Source organism: Dasypus novemcinctus, chromosome X (assembly GCF_030445035.2).
Source record: "Dasypus novemcinctus isolate mDasNov1 chromosome X, mDasNov1.1.hap2, whole genome shotgun sequence".
NCBI lineage: Eukaryota > Metazoa > Chordata > Mammalia > Cingulata > Dasypodidae > Dasypus > Dasypus novemcinctus.
Window position 1 is genome coordinate 120,015,643 of NC_080704.1, and position 22,925 is coordinate 120,038,567.

The window sequence follows — 22,925 nt, forward strand, 5'->3', positions numbered from 1 at the left end:
AGGTTTGATGCTGAAGTCTTAAACTGGCACCCTGGGAAGTAAGCACACAGAGGAAAGAGAAGTAAGTCCCAGGAAGAAAGGAACCTCGAACCCAGAGAGAAGCAAGACCCTGGAAGGGAGGAATCCAGGAAGCCTGAACCCTCACAGACATTGGCAGCCATCTTGCTCCAACACGTGACACTAGACTTTGGCGAGGGAAGTAACTTATGCTTTATGGCCTGTTATTTGTAAGCTCCTATCCCAAATAAATACCCTTTATAAAAACAAAAGAAATAATTTCTGGTATTTTGCATCAGCACCCCTTTGACTGACTAATACATAAGCCTATGAGAAATATTTTTACCTAATCCTGGGAGAAGTAGGGAGAATAAGTACATGGAAATGACTGACATAATAAAAGAATTCCTGGTCTCAGAAAACAAAATAGCAAGGGATAAATAGAGAACAAAGCAGAAACAACAAATTCCAAAATGTTTATATAGTAGTGCTGGGGCACTACAGTGCCTAGTGAATTAAAGGACTGACCTCTATTCTAATTCCTTTTTTTACCAAAACATTTCAACAAAATTGAGTAGGTTTTTTGTTTGTGTTAATTTTTTTTTGAGGGGTGAGCCATTTACAATGCACTTGTGCCTCAGAGAAAGTTACTGTGAATTCAACTTTACTAGACAAGTTCTATATGCAAAATAAGGGGACCCTGTGATTGAAGTTAGAATGGAAGTATGAGTACTGCAAAGACTCAAGGAATGGTAGATTTAAAAGAATATTGAACAGAAGTGAGAAATTTAGCAAACAGAGAAAATATGGCTCAGTAGTTCCTACTTTGTGTAGTTTCAGTATAGGTACTACACTGAGAGTAACTGATTTGTTAGATGAAGATATCCTTAAGAATTAGTAATATATGAAAAAGTGACTCTGTCCCTATGCTGAAAATTAAGATTAATTTATAGTTTTCTAAGCAAAATATAATTATTTCCTAAATGTTACTACAGTGTACTCAGAAACCTGCAATGTTGGTTGTTGCAAAATCCAAGGAATAGTAAAAAAATTTCCAGAAGTTTCCCAAAAGGAATGAGTCCATTTTGTTCAATTTCTTACTGCATAGTGCCATGGCACACACAGACTGGTTCCAGAAAGTATGGCTTAGAGTCCCTAACCCACCAAAAAGGATAATTTGTGATTGTTTCAGATTCAGTTACTATATAGTACAGTTGTTCCTTTTCTACTTTTTCCTTTAATCTTGAATTTGCTAATTTTCCTCTCCTGAAAATAACCACATACATTATATTTCAAATGAAATATATCAGTAATACATTGACTGCTTGTTAATTTTATAATTTCCACCTTTGCAGGGCATCAGGCACTGTTTATACAGCACTAGACATTGCAACAGGACAAGAGGTAGGTACTGACATTCAATCCAGATTTATATTACCATTTATGCATATTCATCAGGTTTCCTCTTTGATGGCATCTATACCTGAAAAAATTGGGTAGTCAAGAGAGTTCATCCCTAAACCAGACAACACTGGTTTGACATGGGAGCTTACCTCACTGATTTCCAAAGAATCTGAAGTAGGTGATTTACTCATGATTGACCAGATAAAAAATGGCATGGAGTTATGGGACAGAGATGAAACTTAGTAGATAAAGAATATATATTTCTCATTCTGTGTCCCAAAAAATATAGATACTTGTGTTGATTCTAATGATTGTAACTCCCTTTTATTTTAATCATCATGCAGGTGGCCATAAAGCAGATGAACCTTCAACAGCAGCCTAAAAAGGAATTAATTATTAATGAAATTCTGGTCATGAGGGAAAATAAGAATCCCAATATTGTTAATTATTTAGATAGGTATGTACTTGTTTTGTTTTGTTTTTTGATAGCATGTCACCTTGGCAAATTATTTTACTCGGGATTCATTAATTTTTCATTCATTCTATAAATATTTCTCAAATTCTATGGAGTACTAGAATATAATATCAACTCTATTGCTAAGCTTATACCCACTTACATACATCCACCTATCAAACACTTGAAGAAATATATTTTATGGACTCGATTCTAAACATAAGCAGTTTTTTGTAGTTTCCATGAAAATCATGACTTCATGTAGGTAGGAAATAGACTATTGCACACAGGAGAGAGCAGTGGTGTTTTAAACATTTCACCAAATGTTTATTTGGAACCTAGTCTATTCACTGGGAGTCTAAATGAAGAAGTCTGGCTACATTGGCCCCACTTTACTGGGTGCTTTGTGAGTAACAGACAGTGAGATCTTGAGAATTGAGACTTTAATTTCAAAACTTTTTCCTAGACTGAGTAATTAATTAATGTTTCTTTCATCAGTGGTATTAACAGTGGGTTATAAATAGGCATTTAAAGACAGAACTAACTCTTCACTTGTGGTTAACATCTGTCTCATTCAATTTCAGTAAGTGTTTGTTTAGTACTGCAGTGCTGTGTCCTCTGAGAGGATATAAAGGAAATAAGGCAAGGTATTCAACTTCAATGAGGTTATGATCTTGCTTCATTTGTTTTGCTACATGTATACCAGTGGTACAGAGGGAGGAAAGAGGGTAGGGGAGGAGGATTTAATTTTACAGTCTAGATCAGGGTTTAGGGATCACAAACAGCAGAATCATCTGGGGTACGTGTAAAAAATGCAGATTTTTAGCTTCCTCTCAATAAATACTAGAGAAAATCTATGAATTTTCATGGTTATTAGGCTTCCCACGTGACTCTTATAGGCCTGCAGTTTGAGAAACACTGGATCAAAAGTCTTGCTTACAATGATGTGGATCTTGGAGTAGGGTTGAATCTTTGGGGTCATTCGCTTCACTATATTTTGGTCCCCTGCTAAGCAGGAGACCTGAGAGACCTGATAACATTGCTAATGTGTCTTCAGATGGTCCCAGATGACTTGAATAACCTCATGCCTTTTTGCCTATATTGTATGGCCATGGTGACTTCTTCCTCATATTTGATCACTTGGGGCAAGTCTCTCAATAACTACTTATAAAGATAATGGGATGGCTTAACTGACTTCTATCAGAACTGAGGCCTCAGTACAGTAAATCCTTTGCAAGTCTGAGTCTCTTTTCATTGACTCCCTGAAAACATTTCAGTAATTAATTCAGTAGACTCCAAAGTAATGCCGAGGTTTGAATAAATATCTTATAAAACCAGATGCCACTTGCCAGTACAGTCCAAGAAGTAGAGTTCATGACTTGAGCTATCCATTTGGACTATTAATGGCTCCTGTTCCTTGAAACTAGCTTTTACCATGGAATAACTGACAATAGTCAGTCACTAGAGGTCTCTTTGCCCTACTCCATCCTCATTATTGCACAGTCAAATCTGCCAGTTATATCTTTGATATTCTATGCATATTATCTGCTAATGTTAAGGAGCTATTTCTTTATCACCATAATATTTTCCCATTGTTGTTTAGTATGATGAAATGCAGAGACTAACTACAAATTGCATTCTTTAATGGGAGTATATAAGTCCCACTTCCTTAGGCCTGAGTTAAAGTCTTTTTTTTTTCTTCTTGTTATAGCTACTTAGTGGGTGATGAGCTATGGGTAGTCATGGAATACTTGGCTGGTGGCTCTTTGACTGATGTGGTCACAGAGACCTGTATGGATGAAGGACAGATAGCAGCTGTCTGCAGAGAGGTAAGAAAATAAAACTTTTCTACCCTATGATGATAACAAAATTGGCAGTTATATCTTGATTTTCAGAATGTTTATAACATGAACATAACAGTAGCACATCTTTTCTGCCAAAAAAAGTAATTGGAGAGTCTAACCTCAATTTAAATCCTAACCCAACAGCACACCACTGCTGTGTCTAGTACATACACTAGTCCACTTGTTTATTTTGGTTACTTTTCTATGGATCTTTCTGAGTTCCAGTATGCCCTTTGCAAGATGCTCCATATCTAAGCCTGCATGTTGTAATCTCAGTGAACATGGAAAGTATTGATGATGGCATGGGGCTTCTTTCTGATTTGGGGAAGTTTTTACATATTTATTTTGTCCTGCATGTGTGCTGTGTACTGTGATCCATGTAAAATACACAGGCCACTTTTTAATCATCCCATTGATGTCTAGAAGGTAACTTAAGCAAGGTCCTCCCTCAGCCCAGAAAATAGTTGTCTTTCACAGTACCATCTGAACATCATTCTTTTTTTTTTTTTTTTTTTTAATTTTTTTATTTTTTATTGACTTTGTAATAATATTACATTAAAAATATATATGTGAGGTCCCATTCAACCCCACCCCCCCACCCCCCCTCTCCCCCCCCCCCCAACAACACTCGTTCCCATCATCATGACACATCCATTGGATTTGGTAAGTACATGTTTGGGCACTTCTGCACCTCATATACATTGGTTCACATCATGGCCCATACTCTCCTCTATTCCATCAAGTGGGCCCTGTGAGGATTTACAATGTCCGGTGATTACCTCTGAAGCACCATCCAGGGCAGCTCCATGTCCCGAAGACGCCTCCACCTCTCATCTCTTCCTGCCTTTCCCCATACCCTTTGTCCATTATGTCCACTTTTCCCAATCCAATGCCACCTCTTCTATGTGGACATTGGATTGGTTGTGTCCATTGCACCTCTATGTCAAGAGGAGGCTCAGATTCCACATGGATGCTGGATGCAATCCTCCCATTTTCAGTTGTAATCACTCTAGGCTCCATGGTGTGGTGGTTGTCCTTCTTCAACTCCATCTTAGCTGAGTGTGGTAAGTCCAATAAATCAGATTGTAGGTGCTGGAGTCTGTTGAGGCTCAGGATCTGGCTATCATATTGTCAGTCCAGAGATTCAAATCCCCTAAATATATCTTAAACCCCAACATTAACTGCACCTCCAGCACATTAGCATGAAAGTCTTATGAAGGGAGATCCCATCTGAGTCCAGATTCATCACACATAAACACCATTTCCAAAGAGGGGCCATCTGCCCTGGTAGTTAACCCCATCGGCCATGACCATAACTCCCATGGGTCTCTTTAGCCCTCAAAGGAACCAATATCTTGGGGTTGTATCTGCTTTATCTGTCTCTCTGACTCTGCTCAGTTGTGCATGAGGGCAAACCTTCTGCCAGCCTCCAGACTCTTTTTTAGAAACTCGTAGCCATATAAACTCATTTCTCCTTTCCATTTCCCCCTTACTTTAGGTCAAATTCTTAGCACTCCAGTGGTTCTCGAAGTCTGTCTCTTTTCCCAGTAATAGTATTATACCTTTGGTTTCAAGATAAATTAAGGATATTTTTATTATATCTTTTTCATTATTAGAAAGAACACACTCATCATGGGCATTACCAATATTTTACCCTTATCACTGTAGTCTCATCATGGACATTGCCATCTACCCTATGCATTGTGGTGAGGTTTACTGTACAGACAAGTAGAAACTCTGACCCACAGAAACTTGCAAACGAGTGATAGGGAAATAAAACCAAATGATCTCAGCTAATTTTTGCATGGTCTTTGTTAACTTGTTTGCTTAAATTCTCTCCTTCCTTGCTCTCCTCTCGTTCCCTGCCCCCTTCTTCAAACACATTTAAATCAAACTTGTCATTCAGGAGAATATTCTACCTTGAGCCTGTGGTTTCCATCCTATAGTACTACAATACAGAGTCATTTCCAAAAAAGGGCCTATAGCTACAGCATAGCCTAAAATTGTTTCCCAAGTCTGGCTATCCATCAGAAGCATCTGGGGCACTTATTTTAAATGCACATTCCTAGGAACCATTCCAGACCTACTGAAACAAATCATGCCACATAAGCAAAAACTTATTACATCTATATGAGACCAAGCTGAATTCATATCTTCCAGATAACTAGGTCAAAGTATAATCATTTTAATTGGCTAGTTTGGCTGTATTAATGGTTGGTGATACTTATCACACCATCATTCTTCATGTCCTAGTCTGACTTGAGAGCCTTCATACATATAATGCTTAGTAGTGTTAATGATTTAAATGGTAATGTGCTTTCAGTGTGGTGTTAAAACATTTAGTAATCTTGACAATATAAAATCATACCCTTTTATCAAAATTTATCTAAAAATGAAACTTAGTATTTAAAAAATATTGTGATATAATTAGAACTTTTTTTTTCTAATTCATTAGTGCCTCCAAGCTTTGGATTTCTTACACTCAAACCAAGTGATCCATAGAGACATAAAGAGTGACAATATTCTCCTCGGGATGGATGGCTCTGTTAAATTGAGTAGGTATTTTGGTTCAGATGGTATTGAAGAGAATATCAAGGAATTTCTGCTCTTTTACTGTTTATCTTAAGATGATAATGGCTATTAAAAAAGTGATTGATTTGAAATCAGTTATAGCCCAGCTTGAAGTAAATAGTTTTTCTAACACTGTGTTCCTGTAGATCATAAACAGATTGGAGGGATTTACTATTTCAGAATTTCTAGTGATATCCATCAGCTGGATGACAAATACCTAGTTAGAAATCTGCAAAATTTTGTAAGTTTGAGGGAATGATGAGGGTTAGTAACAATGTTACCACATTAGCCAATTATTTCTGACACTTTTAATACCAGAATCAGTGGGCAGATCAGATAACAAAATATGAACTAGGCAGTTTTGGAAGCTTAGTATTAACAGAGGAAGGCACATCCATGTCTGATAGTAAAACAAACATAATCTGAGCTGATTTTAACTGACTTTTCTTCTCTGCAGCTGATTTTGGGTTCTGTGCCCAGATCACACCTGAGCAAAGTAAACGAAGCACTATGGTGGGCACCCCCTATTGGATGGCACCTGAGGTGGTGACTCGAAAAGCATATGGCCCGAAAGTTGATATCTGGTCCCTGGGGATTATGGCAATTGAAATGGTGGAAGGTGAACCCCCTTACCTTAATGAAAATCCACTCAGGGTAAGTCAGAAGAGAATTCAGGTATCCCATCTCCAGAAAAGGGGAAGAACAAATGTCATTTCTTTCCTCAACCAAGTGGAAGGATTGGATCTTAGGACAAATGACATTGAAGCTAAGTTATAATTTTCAAAATTGCCATGAGTTATTTTCAGTTTGTCTTAAGATAATGCAACAGTTTTCTAAAGTGCATTGTTACCAATATTTCTAATGACATGGGTCTTTAAAATTCTTTAGTATTGCTCTGTGGTGTATAACAAAAGTATTACTTTTAAAGCAAGATGTGAATTTTTATTACATGCCATGGTTAAATGATCTAAGAAACATTTGCTTTATAATTAATTTTAAAACTAAATAAATGCATTTCCACGAGAATATTTTTTTTGAAATTAAATCTTGTTTCATTATCACTAATGATTTTATTGTGCAATAACAGCTTGCTGAATATTGAATGGAATACCAAGATGGGCACAGTGCCAGCTTGGTGAAATCACAAACTTCATTAGATTGCCAAGGAAGAAATAAATGGAAGTAGTTTTTGTTGGGTAACTCAGATTGCTACTGCAGAATCAGAAATTTGATCTTTAAATTGTCACGATACCTTCACAAAGAGAAAAGCTCTGTTTTATAACCTAACTCCACCATCATCCATTCAACGGAAGAAAAAGCTTGCTCAGTGCCCAAATTAGTCAGCAGCTATTTTGTTGCATATAGCCTAAGGGTGAACCTAAGGCTTTATTTTTTTATATATAAAGGATGATATATTGGTGAAAAAAGGAAATATGTGCAGAATCAGATTCTCCCCTTGCAAAACCAGGTACTATGCCAGTGCCAAAGTCATCTTACATATTGCTTGTTTCATTACCACTAAGAATCCAAAAATGAATTTTCACTTGGTATGTAAAAAAAAAAAAACATTATCCTTAGTAAATGGTTAACTTTTTTCACCTTTAGCTGGTAAAATCCATATTCAAGTCAAATATATGTAGTTTTCTATACATGTAAAGAAGCCTCCAAACTGATGAGTTGTTTAGCAGTTGAACATTTTGTAATTGGGAGCTGTTGTTCCCTTTGTATGGAGAGGAGAACAGCCTCTTCCTCACCCCCTCAGAATTCTCTCTGGTACTTGGCCTCTTGTCCTAGTCCCTGCACTGATTAGAAAACAACAGAGAGGAGTAAGTGCCCTAATGAATGCTATGGGCTATTGCTCTGTTCTCATGAGACAATTTGGAAGTGAGACATGCACAGTGATTAGCTGCCTGCAAAGCTGAATGGGACAGAAAGGGCATTTTCCCACCATTTGCAGGTCAGCCCTCCATGAATTAAATCAAGCCCACCTCTGACCTGTGGAACAACACATCAAGATAATTACTTGGGCTCTCCCTTATTGTTTAACCACCTTTGCCCATTAAGAATTGTAGTGAAAGAACACATCAGGGTTCTTGTTTCCATGGATTTCCTCTTCTAAATCTTCGGAGTTTGGAGGCACAAAACGGATTATGGCCATTTTGCTATTTGCCTTATAATGAGTAATACAAAATGAGAATTTAAGGCTTAAACAAATGGATCGGTAAAGCAACTGGTTTCATTAATGCATTTATTACCTTCTCCAGTTCTCCAAATTACAACTGATCACACTTTAGGTAGGCTGCTAATTGTTAGTAAAGAAGACACAAGTTTTAATCTTTACAGGCATCTTTTAGCTTGGGATTAGAACTCATAATTAACAGTTTGTCTTTTAGAATCCATAGCCTTGTATCTAAACAAATACTTACAGATTAATAAACTACCAGGTTCAAGAAGCCCACATTAAGGTTATAACAAAAAGACCTGTCAGAAATACCAACCTGTTGAATTACACTGATAAGGATTTACTCTAACTTTGTTCATTATTATCCATCAACCTCTAATTAATCAAACAAGTACATATTGAACCAACCCTATTCTGGGCTTATCTTTCTGCTAGGTGCCACAAGTACTTTCTTAGTTCTGATTTCAAATATGCTATACTCATATTCTCTAAAAGAAAACGCAGTGTCCCAGGCTATATGCCCTTATTTGAGGGTGTCCGCCTACCACATGGGAGGTCCGCGGTTCAAACCCCGGGCCTCCTTTACCTGTGTGGAGCTGGCCCATGTGCAGTGCTGATGCACGCGAGGAGTGCCATGCCACGCAGGGGTCTCCCCCTCATAGGGGAACCCCACGTGCAAGGAGTGTGCCACTTAAGGAGAGCTGCCCAACGCAAAAGAAAGTGCAGCCTGCCCAAGAATGGTGCCGCACACACGAAGAGCTGACACAAGATGATGCAACAAAAAGAAACACAGATTCCCAGTGCTTCTGATAAGGATAGAAGCGGTCACAGGACACAACACATTTGTTGTGTCCACAGCAAATGGACACAGAGAGCAGACAACTGGGGGTGGGTGGAAGGGGAGAGAAATAAATGAAAAATAAATCTTTAAAAAAAAACAAACAAAAAAACCCAAAACGATGGAGAGATTGGAGAGGGAAAGATATAATATGAGCCCATAAGGAGCCTGTGCTTCTTGGATCCTGGTGACAAGGCCATATGAAGGAAAAACAAAAAAAAACATCCAGAGCTTCAAGAGGGGTACAAAATAGAACTAGGTTAATCCTTTTTTCTTTAAAACGAACACTAACTCCCATCCACCATTTATGCCTTGAGGGGGAAAGAAGGAAATAAATGGAAGGAAGACAGAGTAGTAGAGTGGGGGATAGCATGTTGATATGAAAACAATTTGGTCCACGTAGTCTTAACACAACCTACAAGCTCTGTGATTTCCAGGAAGTCACTTAAAATCCTTCTAAGCTATCCAATCCGAAAAATGCTGATAATATCTATCTTGCAGAATTAGTGTGAAAATTAAATGAAATAATATATATAAATCACCTAGCATAGTGTCTAGCTCATTAAAGGAAATATATGTGTAGATAGATAGACAGATGAGAGAGAGAGAAAATTAGACTGTAGTAAATCAATGTAGGAATATAAAAGTAAGAAAGGAAAGTGAGAGAGAAAGGACACATAAAATGATTTTTACCCACTCGTGAAGGGACGTTGGATTCCCCGTTTCCCCAAGAACTTCCCCTCACCACTGCCTGCAAAGTAATACCATCAAGGAGTGGAGGAATTTGAAGAGTTCAGTACAGTTACCATAAATAGGTAACACTGAACAAGAGAGGCTAAGCGTGACTTCTGGATCTGTACATTTGAAGGTTGTTTGCATTTCACTCTGGCTTTTGTGTGTGTGTCTTTGTTATCTCAGTTACAAGTGAGCAAACCCTCTATGAATATTACAGATGCCTGTTAACATATGTATTGTTGATGCAAGGAATTTGTTACTTTCCTCCTTCATTATAAAGTGGTTGGGATTTTTAAAAATGTAAAATTGCTGTGTACCAATTGACCTAATTTGCTCATAAAATGACTTTTAAAGGTCAGAGAGTTAATAACTGTGCTGATGTTATGAGATTGGTAATGTTCCAGATACAGAAAGGAGACGAACTTCTTACCGTCCCCCATGGCATGAAGTCTTTGTACTCAACATAATTGGCCTTGAACATTTTGTTCTGTGATCCATGGCCATTTTTTAGTGCAGCTTTCAATAATAAAGTGTCTTGTTCTTTCTGTTTACTAAAGTGATTGGAGTTAAAGTTAAACTTTCCCTGTGAATAGGCAAATCCAATGTTGGTGTCCTGCTGATTTCCCCAGCTTTTTTGTTAATTGAAGATATTTTTTAAAACCTATGATTACAATCATCTAATTCTAAACAAGTAAGAACAGTCATTTCTGTAAAACAAATCTTTAGTTTGTTTTGTTTCTGGACACCAAGAGAGTACCTCTTTACTAACTTTGCATTCACTTATAACAGGGCTGTTCTTGTGAAAAAATTTTGAAAAAAAATTAGCATTTGCAAAATTTCCCAGTGACATCCAGTTCAAGTCTCCTTTGGACTGTGTAGAAACATTTTTATGTGTGATTTTCAAACTTTTATGCGAGAACTTTGAATGCTATGCATCTGTGAAACCATATCAAATACTGGATTATTGAAAATCAATGATTGGTATCAGAAAGAGACACTGAATGTTAAAAACATTATGTAGCATAGTACGTGAACCACAGATGCAAGATCAGTGATTTTCATCCTTGGTTGCAGATTGAAATCACCTGGGAATCTTTAAGAACTAATGATGCCAGGTTCCCAACCCCAGGGAAAAATGGTAACCAGAACTAGGCCAAGTACAAAGCTTTGTGGATAGCCCTTAATAGAACACTGTGCAGATAATAAATAACACTTCATCAGTCCTCTTTGATCATAGTTGTTAAATCAGAAAATAACATACTATTATTCTGCCCACATACCTACATTTCATATAAAAACATATCATGAAAATTCTATCAAACCCTTATTGAAATCCTGATGCACTCTGGCATTCTCTGATTTACCAGTTCAATAGGAATATCAAAAAAGAAATGACATATAGTTCAGCATATATCTCTTTGATATGCTTTTTTTTTCAATTTTGCATCTCCTGAAAATAGATTCTGAGTTCATTAAAAATGTGCCAGCTGCTAACTATATACCTAACACACTAGCACATATTGGTGCATAATAAAGCCATCAATCTGAATACCCATGGTTAGGAGTACATTACCTGTATGGGGGAAGAGAGGGACAGGAGTCTAAATTCAGACCTGTTTTCTGCATTATGAGGCTTCTTAGTGCCCCTTTCCCTGCACTTTTAGCACTACACAAATTTTAGTTATTATTTATTAGAGGACTTGGGAAATTCTGGTTACCTCGTATGTCTAGGGAAGAGAGTAAAACATAATAAGAGAATCTTTAGCAACTAAAAAACAGCAACTAAAGCCAAACTGCTTCCAGCTCTCCCCAACCACTGGAACCTGTGCTGTAGATTGGAATGTCTGGGTTTGATGGAGCATGCTCATTTGGAATTAAAGTCAGACATAAACTTACTGAGTGCCAGAGAAGCAAACATACTTTGCTAGCACTCAGTCAATATTGTTTTGAATGTATTTCAGGTTGAGCTGGGAGCATATCTTTCTTTTTCCATAAGCCACTATGGAACAGCAAGATTTAGTGATGGTTTGTTGACACTCCTACTTTGAGAGCAAACCTGTGCCTAAATGGGCAGGGAGATAAGTTGGGATAACTGCAACTAAAATAAGTATGGAGCAGTAATAGTGTTTCTTTTTAATCAGAAAAAAAATACTGCCTCGCAAAAGAGACAGCTCTTAAGAATCACCAGTTGTCAGGAATTCAGCATAGGAAAATGGTACTTAGCCATAAGGAAGCTGAAAGTCTCATTTAGATTGTAATTCAGAAGCAGTTCAAACTAGTGAGTTATGACCCAGAACAGCCAAAGAAGAAATTGATTCCACAGCACTCTAGAAATCCAAGAGCCTCTGACCAGGCAAAGAAGAGGGAAAGAAAGATTAAAATGTGGCAACTAGAGACCCACTGATGAGCAAGACTGACATTCCTTTATCCCACTATTTTCATTACCCAGTATCCTTAAAGCATGGCTGGTGAAAAAGCCAAAAAAGCACATGACTATTATCCATTTAAGTACCAGACCTAGAACTAATTAGTTAAGTCCCTCAAAACCAAAACACATTCTAGAAAGACAAGACATGAAGTGTGTTGATGAGCATTTTCTCACTGAAATTCCCATTCAGGTGTTTTATCCTATGATTTTTTTTAAAGATTTATTTATTTCTCTCCTCCCACCTCCCCTGTTGTCTGCTCTCTGTGTCCATTCATTGTGTGTTCTTCTGTGTCCATTTGTATTCTTGTCGGCGGCACTGGGAATCTGTGTCCCTTTTTGTTGTGTCATCTTGCTGTGTCAGCTCTCCGTGTGTGCAGCTCCACTCCTGGGCAGGCTGCACTTTTTTTGCATGGGGTGGCTCAGTGAGCATCACAGTCTTTGCGTGTGGGGCTCCCCTACACGGGGGACACCCCTGCGTGGCACAGCACTCCTTGTGTGCAGCAGTACTGCATGTGGGCCATCTCACCACATGAGTCAGGAGGGCCTGGGTTTGAAACCTGGACCTCCCATGTGGTAGGCGGACATTCTATCAGTTGAGCCACATCTGCTTCCCTATCCTATGATTTTTGAAGTGTGTGTTTTTACCAGTGATGAGTGACTTTAACAAGATAATGACACTTTTCTTGATAATTAAGATCTTTTCTGACCTGTGTTTGTCCTTTCAATTTGTCTCTTTTCTAACTTCACTGGAACATTGTTTCAGGGAAGACCCTTTGCATTGTGATAAAAGGATACTCTGAAATAATTTAGAAAAAGCCTCCTAGTAGGGAAAGTTAACTTGATTAGAGCAATCTCTCACCTATTAGCTAGGAGAACAAGAGTTCTGAAATTATCCCAAGAATCAGGCTGACCTTTTTACTGTAGCTTGCTTTTTTATTATTTTTAAGAAGGGTTCCAGTGTTTAGGTGGCAAAATTCATCAGCACTTTTCACGTATGTGTGACCAATGAATGTGGCCAATGAACTAGACAGGAGCTTTCTTGTGTCTCCACCAGACTCCATTGAAGAGTGAGTTCTATTCCCAGGTTAGTCAGTCAGGAACTCCATGATTTTCTATAGATTTCTTGTTGATAGGCCTCCATTTCCTTATCTCTTAAAATGAGTAGCATTTAAATAAGTTGTTTCCAGTGGACTCCAAGAAGTCCTAGAGTTCCATGGAGTTCCTTGGGCTGCTGAAGGAACAAAGGGGGAGATCACATGGGTAGGATTCTTGGTTCCACTAGAACAATTCCATTTCCATTTATTTTCTATATTGGGCTTTCATGTAAGATTTACATGAGAGAGAGAGCTTGAAAGATTGAGAGATTGAGAAGGACAGAGAGAAAGAAACTGATTCTCTACTCTGACTCTGTGTTCTTTGGCTTTAGACAGGCTACAGCCATCCCTGACTCTGTAGAAAGGGGTATAGTTAGAGTGTGCATTGTTTTTAGGGGTCACCTTCAGAAAGTTAACTAGGTGACATTTTTCTTAGCACCTCCTGATTACAACAGTTTCTTCTAGAATGGAAGGATCTCCCTTTTCCTACCAAGCAAATACACTTGATCACTACATGAAACATGATGCATGCGAGACTCAGTAGCCCCTCTCTGACAGTAATCTCAGGGAGAAGCCAGGGAGGAAGACTGAAATGATAAAGCAATTGCAGGGAAACGTGATCTAGCCTCTGTGGTGTGATGGGAAAAATCATATATTATTGTGTACATAACACAATTGATAATTCAGTTGATGAGCTGCATATAAAATAGAAATTGAAATCTGTTTATGTAATAACGCATATTTCATAGAACTTACCACAGTTAGACTGTGTTCTTGTCCTATTGTGGTAATTTAGAAAAACCCATGGAATTCAGGGAGCTAGCACCTTCTCTAATATTCTGAAATATGAAATGAACAAATATATAAGTTAAAATGTACCTTAGAACTAGAAAGTTATATGTGAATTGAAGAGAGAGTGAGAAATGAGGAAGATAATAGACCAAATAGAGACCAGGTATAGCAGTTTGATATTAGTGATGAATTCCAAAAAGAAATATTGGATTATGTTTGTAAACTGATTTTTTCCTCTGGTTGTATTAGATTATATTAGACTCAGAGGCTTACTTGATTAAGTAATTAGGTAAACCTCTTGTGCCAGTAGGGCATTGAGCCCCCAACCTTAGTGGGTGGAAACTCACAGATAAAAGGCATGGCAAAGGACAGAGTTGGAAGGCTTTTTATGTGGAGTTTTGATGTTGGAATTTTTTTTTATTGATTTTGTAAAAATATTACATTAAAAAAACAATATGAGGTCCCATTCAACCCCACCACCCCCACCCCACCACTCCCCCCAGCAACACTCACTCCCATCATCATGATACATCCATTGCATTTGGTAAGTACATCTCTGGGCATCTCTGCTGCTGAAGCTGGAACCCCAGGGAGAGAGACAGAACAGTTTGCCTGATAGTCCACAGCTGTCCCTGTGGAGAGAGGCAAAGCCTAGAGAGCCTCATAGTCTACAAATGACCTTGTGGAGAAAACAGAGGTGCTGAGCCTAGAGGAACCAGGAAGCCTGAACTCTCAGAGACATCAGCAGCCATTTGCTCCAACATGTGAAAATAGACTTTGGTGAGGGAAGTAACTTATGCTTTATGGTCTGGTATCTGTAAGCTCCTACCCCACATAAATGCCATTTATAAAAACCAACCAATTTCTGGTATTTTGCATCAGTACCCCTTAGGCTGACTAATACAGAATTTGGTACCAGAAGTGGGGTAGTGCTTTTGCAATTACCAAAATGATGCAATGGTTTTATAAAAGGATAAGGGGTATTTTTTGGAAGAATTGTGAAATGCTTGATGGAAAAGGCCTAGATAGCTTTGAAGAGACTGACAATAGTAATATGGATGCTAAAGAGATTTTTTATGGTGCTTTAGAATTAAATGATGAGATTATTATTGGAAACTGGAGGAAAGACAATCTGTGTTTTAAAGTTGAAGAGAACTTATCAAAATTAACTCCTGATATTTTATGTAAGGCAGAATTTGAAAATGGTAAGCCTGGGCATTTAGCTGAAGAACTTTCCAAAGTAAACTCGGAGAATGCAGCTCAGCTTCTCCTTGCAGCTTAAAGCAAAATGCTAGATGAGTGAGATAAGCTGAGAACTGAATTGTTGGGCACAAAGAAAGCAGAAACTGATTCTGAAAATTCTAAGCCTCTTCAAATCAGGCTCCCAGATGAAAGTGCCCCACTGGAGGACTTAGCTAAATGTGGAACTTGTAAATCAAGATATAAGATGTGGTTATGTCGGAAAGATTTGTGGAAAGTCTTACTGTCTGATGGCTTGGACCTCTGCTTCCTGCATGCTAAACCAACATGGTTTTTGAGAGAGCTGTATGAACAAAACCACTGTCAGCCTGGAATAAAAAGGAAATGGAAAGGGGAGATTGAAGGAGAAACAACTTTAAGAGGAAAGCCATGTAAGCTGAGATCTGGAATTAGGACATCACCTTAGGCCAAGAGAGGAACCCCACCCATGTGTACAGAGTGGGTGAATTTGCACCAGTTGTTGAAGAGGGTGGATGTTCCTGTCCGATGTTCTGGGAGAGTTTTGCTGCCCCAAGGCACAGAGAAGATGGAGCATATTCCCCAAGGATTAGAGCAGTTAAGGTCAGCTCTCCACAAGTCTGAGGGGGTTGGACCTGTCCCAGAAAGGTTAAAGAAGGCCAGGTGGTTCAACCCTTTGTTCTGAGAGGACTGAACCTGTATGCCAAAGGTTAGGGAAGCCACAAGGTCAACTTGTTGCTCTGAGAGTGATGAGACTGTTTGCCAGAGGTTAGGGGGAATGTAGTCTTCATATCACTGTACTAGGAGGGTTATGACTCTAACCCAAAGATTTGGTAAAGTGTGGCAATCACCCCAATACACTTGGAGGATGAGTTCTGGAGCTTGGTCAATACCCAGATGTTTGATGAGGGTTGAAACAAGAAAATGGCCATTAGGGAAGCATGTAGAAAGGGTGTGTTCCTATAAGACCCCAAAAAGAAGAAACCATCATCTTAAGAATGACTCTCGGACTTTGAAATCAAATAGAGGGTGCCCCGGAGGTCTACTGGACTGCCGAAAAACTGTGACTCATGTTTCCCTCCTAATTTCTCCTTATTGTAATGAATATGTTTATCCTCTGTTCATTTGTGTATTGGAAGTAGTTGAATTGTTTTGTAAGTTTCAGAGGTCTGTAGCAGACAGGATTTTGCCCCAAGACAAACTGTACTTCTTTTAATTGATTGTGATATGATTTAGTACTTGCATTGTAACTGCTTTAAGGGTTTTTTTAAAAAAGATATTGTACTATCTTTTTGGCATTCAGAGGGTGGAGTGTAGCAGTTTGATATTATTGATGAATGCCAAAAAGAAATATTGGATTATGTTTGTAAACTGATTTTTTCCTCTAGGCATGTTAGATTATATTGGATTCAGAGGTTTACTTGATTAAGTAATTAGGTAAACCTCTTGTGCCAGTAGGGCATTGAGCCCTCACCCTTGGTGGGTAGGGACTCACGGATAAAAGGCATGGCAAAGGACAGAGTTGGAAGGCTTTTTATGTGGAGTTTTGATGTTGGAATTTGATGCTGAAGCTGGAGCCCCAGGGAGAGAGACAGAGCTGTTTGCCTAATAGTCTACAGCAGATCTTGTGGAGAGAGGCAAGGCCTAGAGAGCCTCATAGACTACAGCTGATCTTGTGGAGAAAACAGAGGTGCTGAGCCCAGAGGAACCCAGGTAGCCTGAACCCTCACAAACTTTGGCAGCCATGTTGCTCCAATACATTTGTTTTAGTCAGGTTTCTCTAGGGAAACAGAATCAAAGAGTGATTATCTGTCAATAGTATGAGATTATACAAGAGTCTTTCATGTAGCTCTGTAGATGCACAGGTCCAGGTTACACAGGTAGGCAATGAAAATCCAATGAAGGTTCTTGAGGAGGTCTGGGAGATGTAGGATGCCCAAAGATGAGCTGGGAAATTCTCTGTCAATGCTGGAATCACTTCCCCTTTTAAGGATTCAACTGATTGGGTTAAGCATCACTCATTGCTGATGGCAAGCTCCCTGACTGATGTAATTATAACAAGCTACCTATGATTTACCACTGCAGTAAAGTCAGTGGTGACTAAAGTCCATTAATGCCCTTGTATTACAGTTAGCCCAGTGCTTGCTTGACTAAACAACTGGGCACGATTACCTGGCCGAGTCGACACAATAGCCTAACCATCACAGTCCACCCCTTGTCAACTTGGCAACCATACACATTACCTTAAACCATACTTAGTCTCTAAGTAAAAAAGCAATAACAGACATGCATATATGTATATATATGTATTTCCACCTAACAATGTTCAACTCTCCTGAGTATAACCAGAAACACATTAATTCCATACAGAATAGGGTGCAAGTTCTTGGGTAATAGTCACTCTCAAACTTGACATCCTCAAATATTATTACATGAAATGGATACAAGTTGTTATATGATAAGGGAAAAGTTTGGGTAAGAAGACAAGGAAATTTGTTTTGTGTACATATACAATCATCATCGGAATGAAACAAGGAAGAAAGATTCATGACCATTATACTCCTCATTTCTATAACTGGTCACATGGTCAAAGTTCATTTTTTTTTTTTTTTTTTTTTTTTTTTTTTAAGAGGGTGGTATATCTTTATTGTTCATCTTTGGTAGATGTTTTTAAAAGACCTTACTTTCAGAGCAGTACATCTATAGGACAGATGCATCTGTCTTTAGGTAATATTCGCCAATTCGTGTAACATTACCTTGAAGAATTATTAGGCCAAAAAATTGTCTGGCTCTTTGTCTTACCAAAGATACCTTTCCCACCAGGAGTGAAGAAGTAAGTAAGTACATAAACAAATAAAATTTTGTCTTGTTACTCTGAACACATGTGGAGAGACTGTAGAGGAAATGGACACTGTGGTTAAATGTGTACTTTCTATTGGATGTCCATAAAGCACAAAGTTCATTTTTATCACTACCTTCATCCACTACCCATTCCATGTTTTCATCATCCTCAGCAAGCACATCAGATGGCCGTGGTTCTTTGCCTGGTGGGCGAACCAAGCTTTCATCCCTGAAGATCCTGGGCCATTGTTTGTCCTGCTTGGATTGAGCTGTTGCAATTTTCCATTGACTTTAATCATAGGACATGGCAGTACTAGGAGGTGCCCTAGAGGATCTCCTGTATTCCAGGCAAAATCTTCTTTACCCCATTAAGTAGATGCAGTCCTATTTCCCCTGAATAGTCAGGGTCAATCACCCCAGCCAGTACAGTTATTCCCTTCTTTGACTGTTGATTCAAAGGTAAAATGAGTCCACAGTGGCCAGGAGGCAGTTTTAACTTCCAGTTCAGTGGAATTATTGCTGTGTTCCCTAGTGACATCACTTCTCCTTTTGGGACTAAAACCTGTAGACCAGCAGAGTTTGAGGTTGCAGGGACAGGAAGCAAAAATTTTTCTTGTGGGTCTCTAGGGGTAATAGTGAGTGGTGCCAGTCCCATTTCCACCCCTTGATTCCTGGACCCATGGATACTGGTTATTGGGAGAAATAGCACCATAGAGTAGACAAAAATTTAGGGCATACAAAACCTCCTGGATAACACTGCCCCAGCCCTTCAAGGTATTGCCACCTAGTTGGCACTGTAATTGAGTCTTCAAAAGGGCATTCCACTGTTCTATCAATCCAGCTGCTTCAGGATGATGGGGAACATGGTAAGACCAGTGAATTCCTTGGGAATGTGCCCATTCCTGCACATCATTTGCTGTGAAATGGGTTCCTTGATCAAAAGCAATGCTGTGTGGAATGCCATGGAAGTACATAAGACATTCAGTAAGTCCATGGATGGTAGTTTTGGAAGAAGCATTGCATGCAGGAAATGCAAACCCGTATCCAGAATATGTGTCTATTCCAGTTAAAACATATCGCTGCCCCTTCCATGGTGGAAGTGGTCCAATGTAGTCAACCTGCCACTAGGTAGTAGGCTAGTCACCTAGAATGGTGCCATATTGGGGGCTGAGTGTGTGTCTCTGCTGCTGGCACATTGGGCACTCAGCAGTAGCTGTAGCTAAGTCAGCCTTGGTAAAGGGAAGTTCATGTTGCTGAGCCCATAAATCACCTCCATCCCTACCTCCATGTCCACTTTGTTCATGAGCCCATTGGGCTTTAGCAGGAGTGGCTGGGGAAAGAGGCTGAGCATTAGCCACAGAGTGGGTCATCTTATCCACTTGATTATTAAAATCTTCCTCTGCTGAAGTTACCCACTGGTGAGCATTCACATGGGACACAAAAATTTCCATGTTTTTTGGCCACTTAGAAAGGCCAATTCACATACCTATTCCCCAGATATATTTGTCACCAATTTTCCAATCATGTTCCTTCCAAGTCCCATACCATCAAGCCAAACCATTGGCAAGAGCCCACGAATCAGTGTACAAATGCACCTCTGGCCATTTCTGCTTCCAAGAAAAATTAACAACCAGGTGCACTGCTTGAAGTTCTGCCCACTGGGAGGATGTGCCCTCACCACTGGCCTTCAGGGATGTCCCAGAAAGGGGCTGCAGTGCTGTAGCTGTCCACTTTAGGATGGCACCTGCATATCATGCAGAAACATATATAAACCAGGCCTGAGTTTTCTCTTCCTTAGTCAACTGATTGTAATAGACTCTCTAAGAGGCCAAAGCTGTGGGCTGGGAAAGAATGTAACATGGCAGGGGTGTTGACCATGGGCATTTGGGCTACTTCCTCATGGAAGTTACTCATGCCTTCAGGACCCACTTGAGCCCTATCTCATATATGCTACTTCCACTTTATTATGGAGTGCTGCTGTGTATGTCCAACTTTATGGTTTGGTGGGTCAGACAATACCCAACTCATGACAGGCAACTCAGGTCTCATGGTAACTTACTATCCCATGGTTAAGGGATCAGTCTCTACTAAGGACCAGTAGCAGGCCAAAAGCTGTTTCTCAAAAGGGGAGTAGCTATCTGCAGAGGATGACAGGGCTTTGCTCCAAAATCCTAAGGGTCTGTGTTGTGATTCTCCTACAGAGGACTACCAAAGGCTCCAGAGAGCATCTCTATTTGCCACTCAAACTTCCAGCACCACTGGATCTGCTGGATTATATGGCCCAAGTTATAGTAGAGCTTGCACAGCAGCCTGGATCTGACACAGTTCCTTTTCTTATTCTGGTCCCCAAACAAAAGTAGCAGCTTTACTGGTCACCCAGTAAATGGGCTGGAGTAGCACACCCAAATGAGGAATGTGTTATTTCCAAAATCCAAAGAGACCAACTAAGTGTTTTGCCTCTTTTTTGGTTATAGGAGGAGCCAAATGGAACAGGTTATTCTTCACTTTAGAAGGGATATCTTGACTTGTTCCACACCGCTGGACACCTAGAAATTTCACTGATGTAGAAGGACCTTGTATTTTAGTTGGATTTATCTCCCATCCTCTCTCATGCAAATGCCTTACGAATAAGTCTTGAAGTGCTACTTCTTGCTCACTAGATCCTATCAACATGATATCATGAATATGATGGACCAGTGTGATGTCTTGTGCAAGGGAGAGATGATCAAGATCCCTGTGGACAATATTATGACATAGGGCTGGAGAGTTGATATATCCCTGAGGCAGGACAGTGAAGGTACACTGCTGGCCTTGCCTGCTGAAAGCCAACTCTTTCTGGTGGTCCTTACTAATAGAAATTGAGAAAAAAGCATTTGCCAAATCAACAGCTGCATATCAGGTACTAGGGGCGTGTTGATTTGCTCAAGCAATGATACCACATCTGGGACAGCAGCTGCAATTGGAGTCACCACCTGGTTAACTTTACAATAATCTACTGTCATCCTCCAAGATCCATCTGTTTTTTGTACAGGCCAAATAGGAGAGGTGAATGTGGATGTGGTGGGAATCACCACCCCTGCATCTTTCAAATCCTTGATGGTGGCACTAATTTCTGCAATCCCTCCAGGAATCCAATATTGCTTTTAGTTTACTATTTTGTTAGGTAGGAGCAGTTCTATGGATTTCACTTGGTCTTTCCAACCATAATAGCCCTCACTCCACAAGTCAGGGATACAATGTGGGGATTCTGCCAGTTACTGAGTATGTCTATTCTGATTATGCATTTTGGAACTGGGGAAATAACCACAGAATGGGACTGGACCAACTGTGATGTGGACCTGAGGTAAAACTTTAATCACCTGACCTCCTTAAGCCCCTACTCTGGTGGATTACAGTGATGTTTTGGGTCTCTTGGAGTTAAATGTCACTGCTGAGTCAGAGTCTAATAATCCCTGAAATATCTGATTATTTCCTTTTCCCCAGTGCCCAGATACTCTGGTAAAAGCCCATAGATCTTCTTGGGGAAAGGTGGGAGGAAGATTGAGAATATAAATTTTGGGCACTTTAACAGGATCCTTCCCCAAGGAGACCTGGCCTCCTCCTCATTCTAGGGGCTCTGGGTCTGTAAACTGTCTGAAGTCTGGGAATTGATTAAAGGTCTGTGATTTTCTGCATCTGTAATTTGAGTAAGGGTTTCATTCACTCGACCCAGAACTCTTCTGTTTATACTGGTCCCGAAGAAATTTTGTGAACTGCCCCTCTATTTCACTGCTAGGTACCCCATGATGTATTAGCCAAAGCTATAACTCTACATGACTCAGATTATTTGGAGTGCTTTTTTGAATCTGCCTTTCATTGTGGTAGCCACGCCCACCTTGACTTTGGTGATTAACTGCCAATACTTGACTTTTACCAAACCAACATCCAATCATCCCCATAATGTTTATGGATTCTAATTCTATCACTGTCCTCCCTACAGTAATATCTGGACTACAGAGAAGAGCAACCACAGAACTCTTCAGGGAAGATGGAGTTAGTCTTATAAATTTATTCCTCACAGTCCTGGTTAAAGGTGTGTCCTCTGGACATTCCTGGGGCAGTTGGGCAGCTCTCAAATGGTAAATCCATTCTAGCATTCCAATCTCTCTAAGCCTCTGAATTCCCTCTTCTACTGTGTACCAGGGCAAATCAGGACTCTCAACCTCAGACATGCTAGGCCATCTTTTGGCCCATGTTTCAATCAGCCACCCAAACAAAATGTCAGAGCCCTTTCTTACCCCTCAAGCTATGGTGTTGAATCCAGAATTTCTGCTCAGTGGGCCCATATCAATAAATACAGCCTGATCCAACTTTATATTCCTTCCACCATTATCCCATATCCTTAGTATCCATTCCACACATATTTCCCTGATTTCTATCTATATAAGTTAAAAAACTCATGCAGTTCTTTCTGAGTGTACCTTTCTTCCTTATAGGTCACACTTTGTATTTCACCTTTGGGGGCTTGTTGTGATTTTAGTCTAGTAA

General features: G+C 39.5%; 1 protein-coding gene across 9 annotated transcripts in view; it reads left to right on the top strand.

Moving 5' to 3' along the window:
- The window catches only part of PAK3 (p21 (RAC1) activated kinase 3), a 401,520-nt gene that overhangs the window by 357,474 nt on the left and 21,121 nt on the right, over positions 1-22,925 (top strand). For all 9 annotated transcript variants that reach the window (XM_058292198.2, XM_058292196.2, XM_058292194.2 and 6 more), the window contains 5 exons: positions 1,353-1,401; positions 1,746-1,858; positions 3,567-3,684; positions 6,155-6,254; positions 6,728-6,924. In XM_058292198.2, the coding sequence (XP_058148181.1) occupies positions 1,353-1,401; positions 1,746-1,858; positions 3,567-3,684; positions 6,155-6,254; positions 6,728-6,924 (577 nt within the window). The remainder of the gene's footprint in view (positions 1-1,352; positions 1,402-1,745; positions 1,859-3,566; positions 3,685-6,154; positions 6,255-6,727; positions 6,925-22,925) is intronic.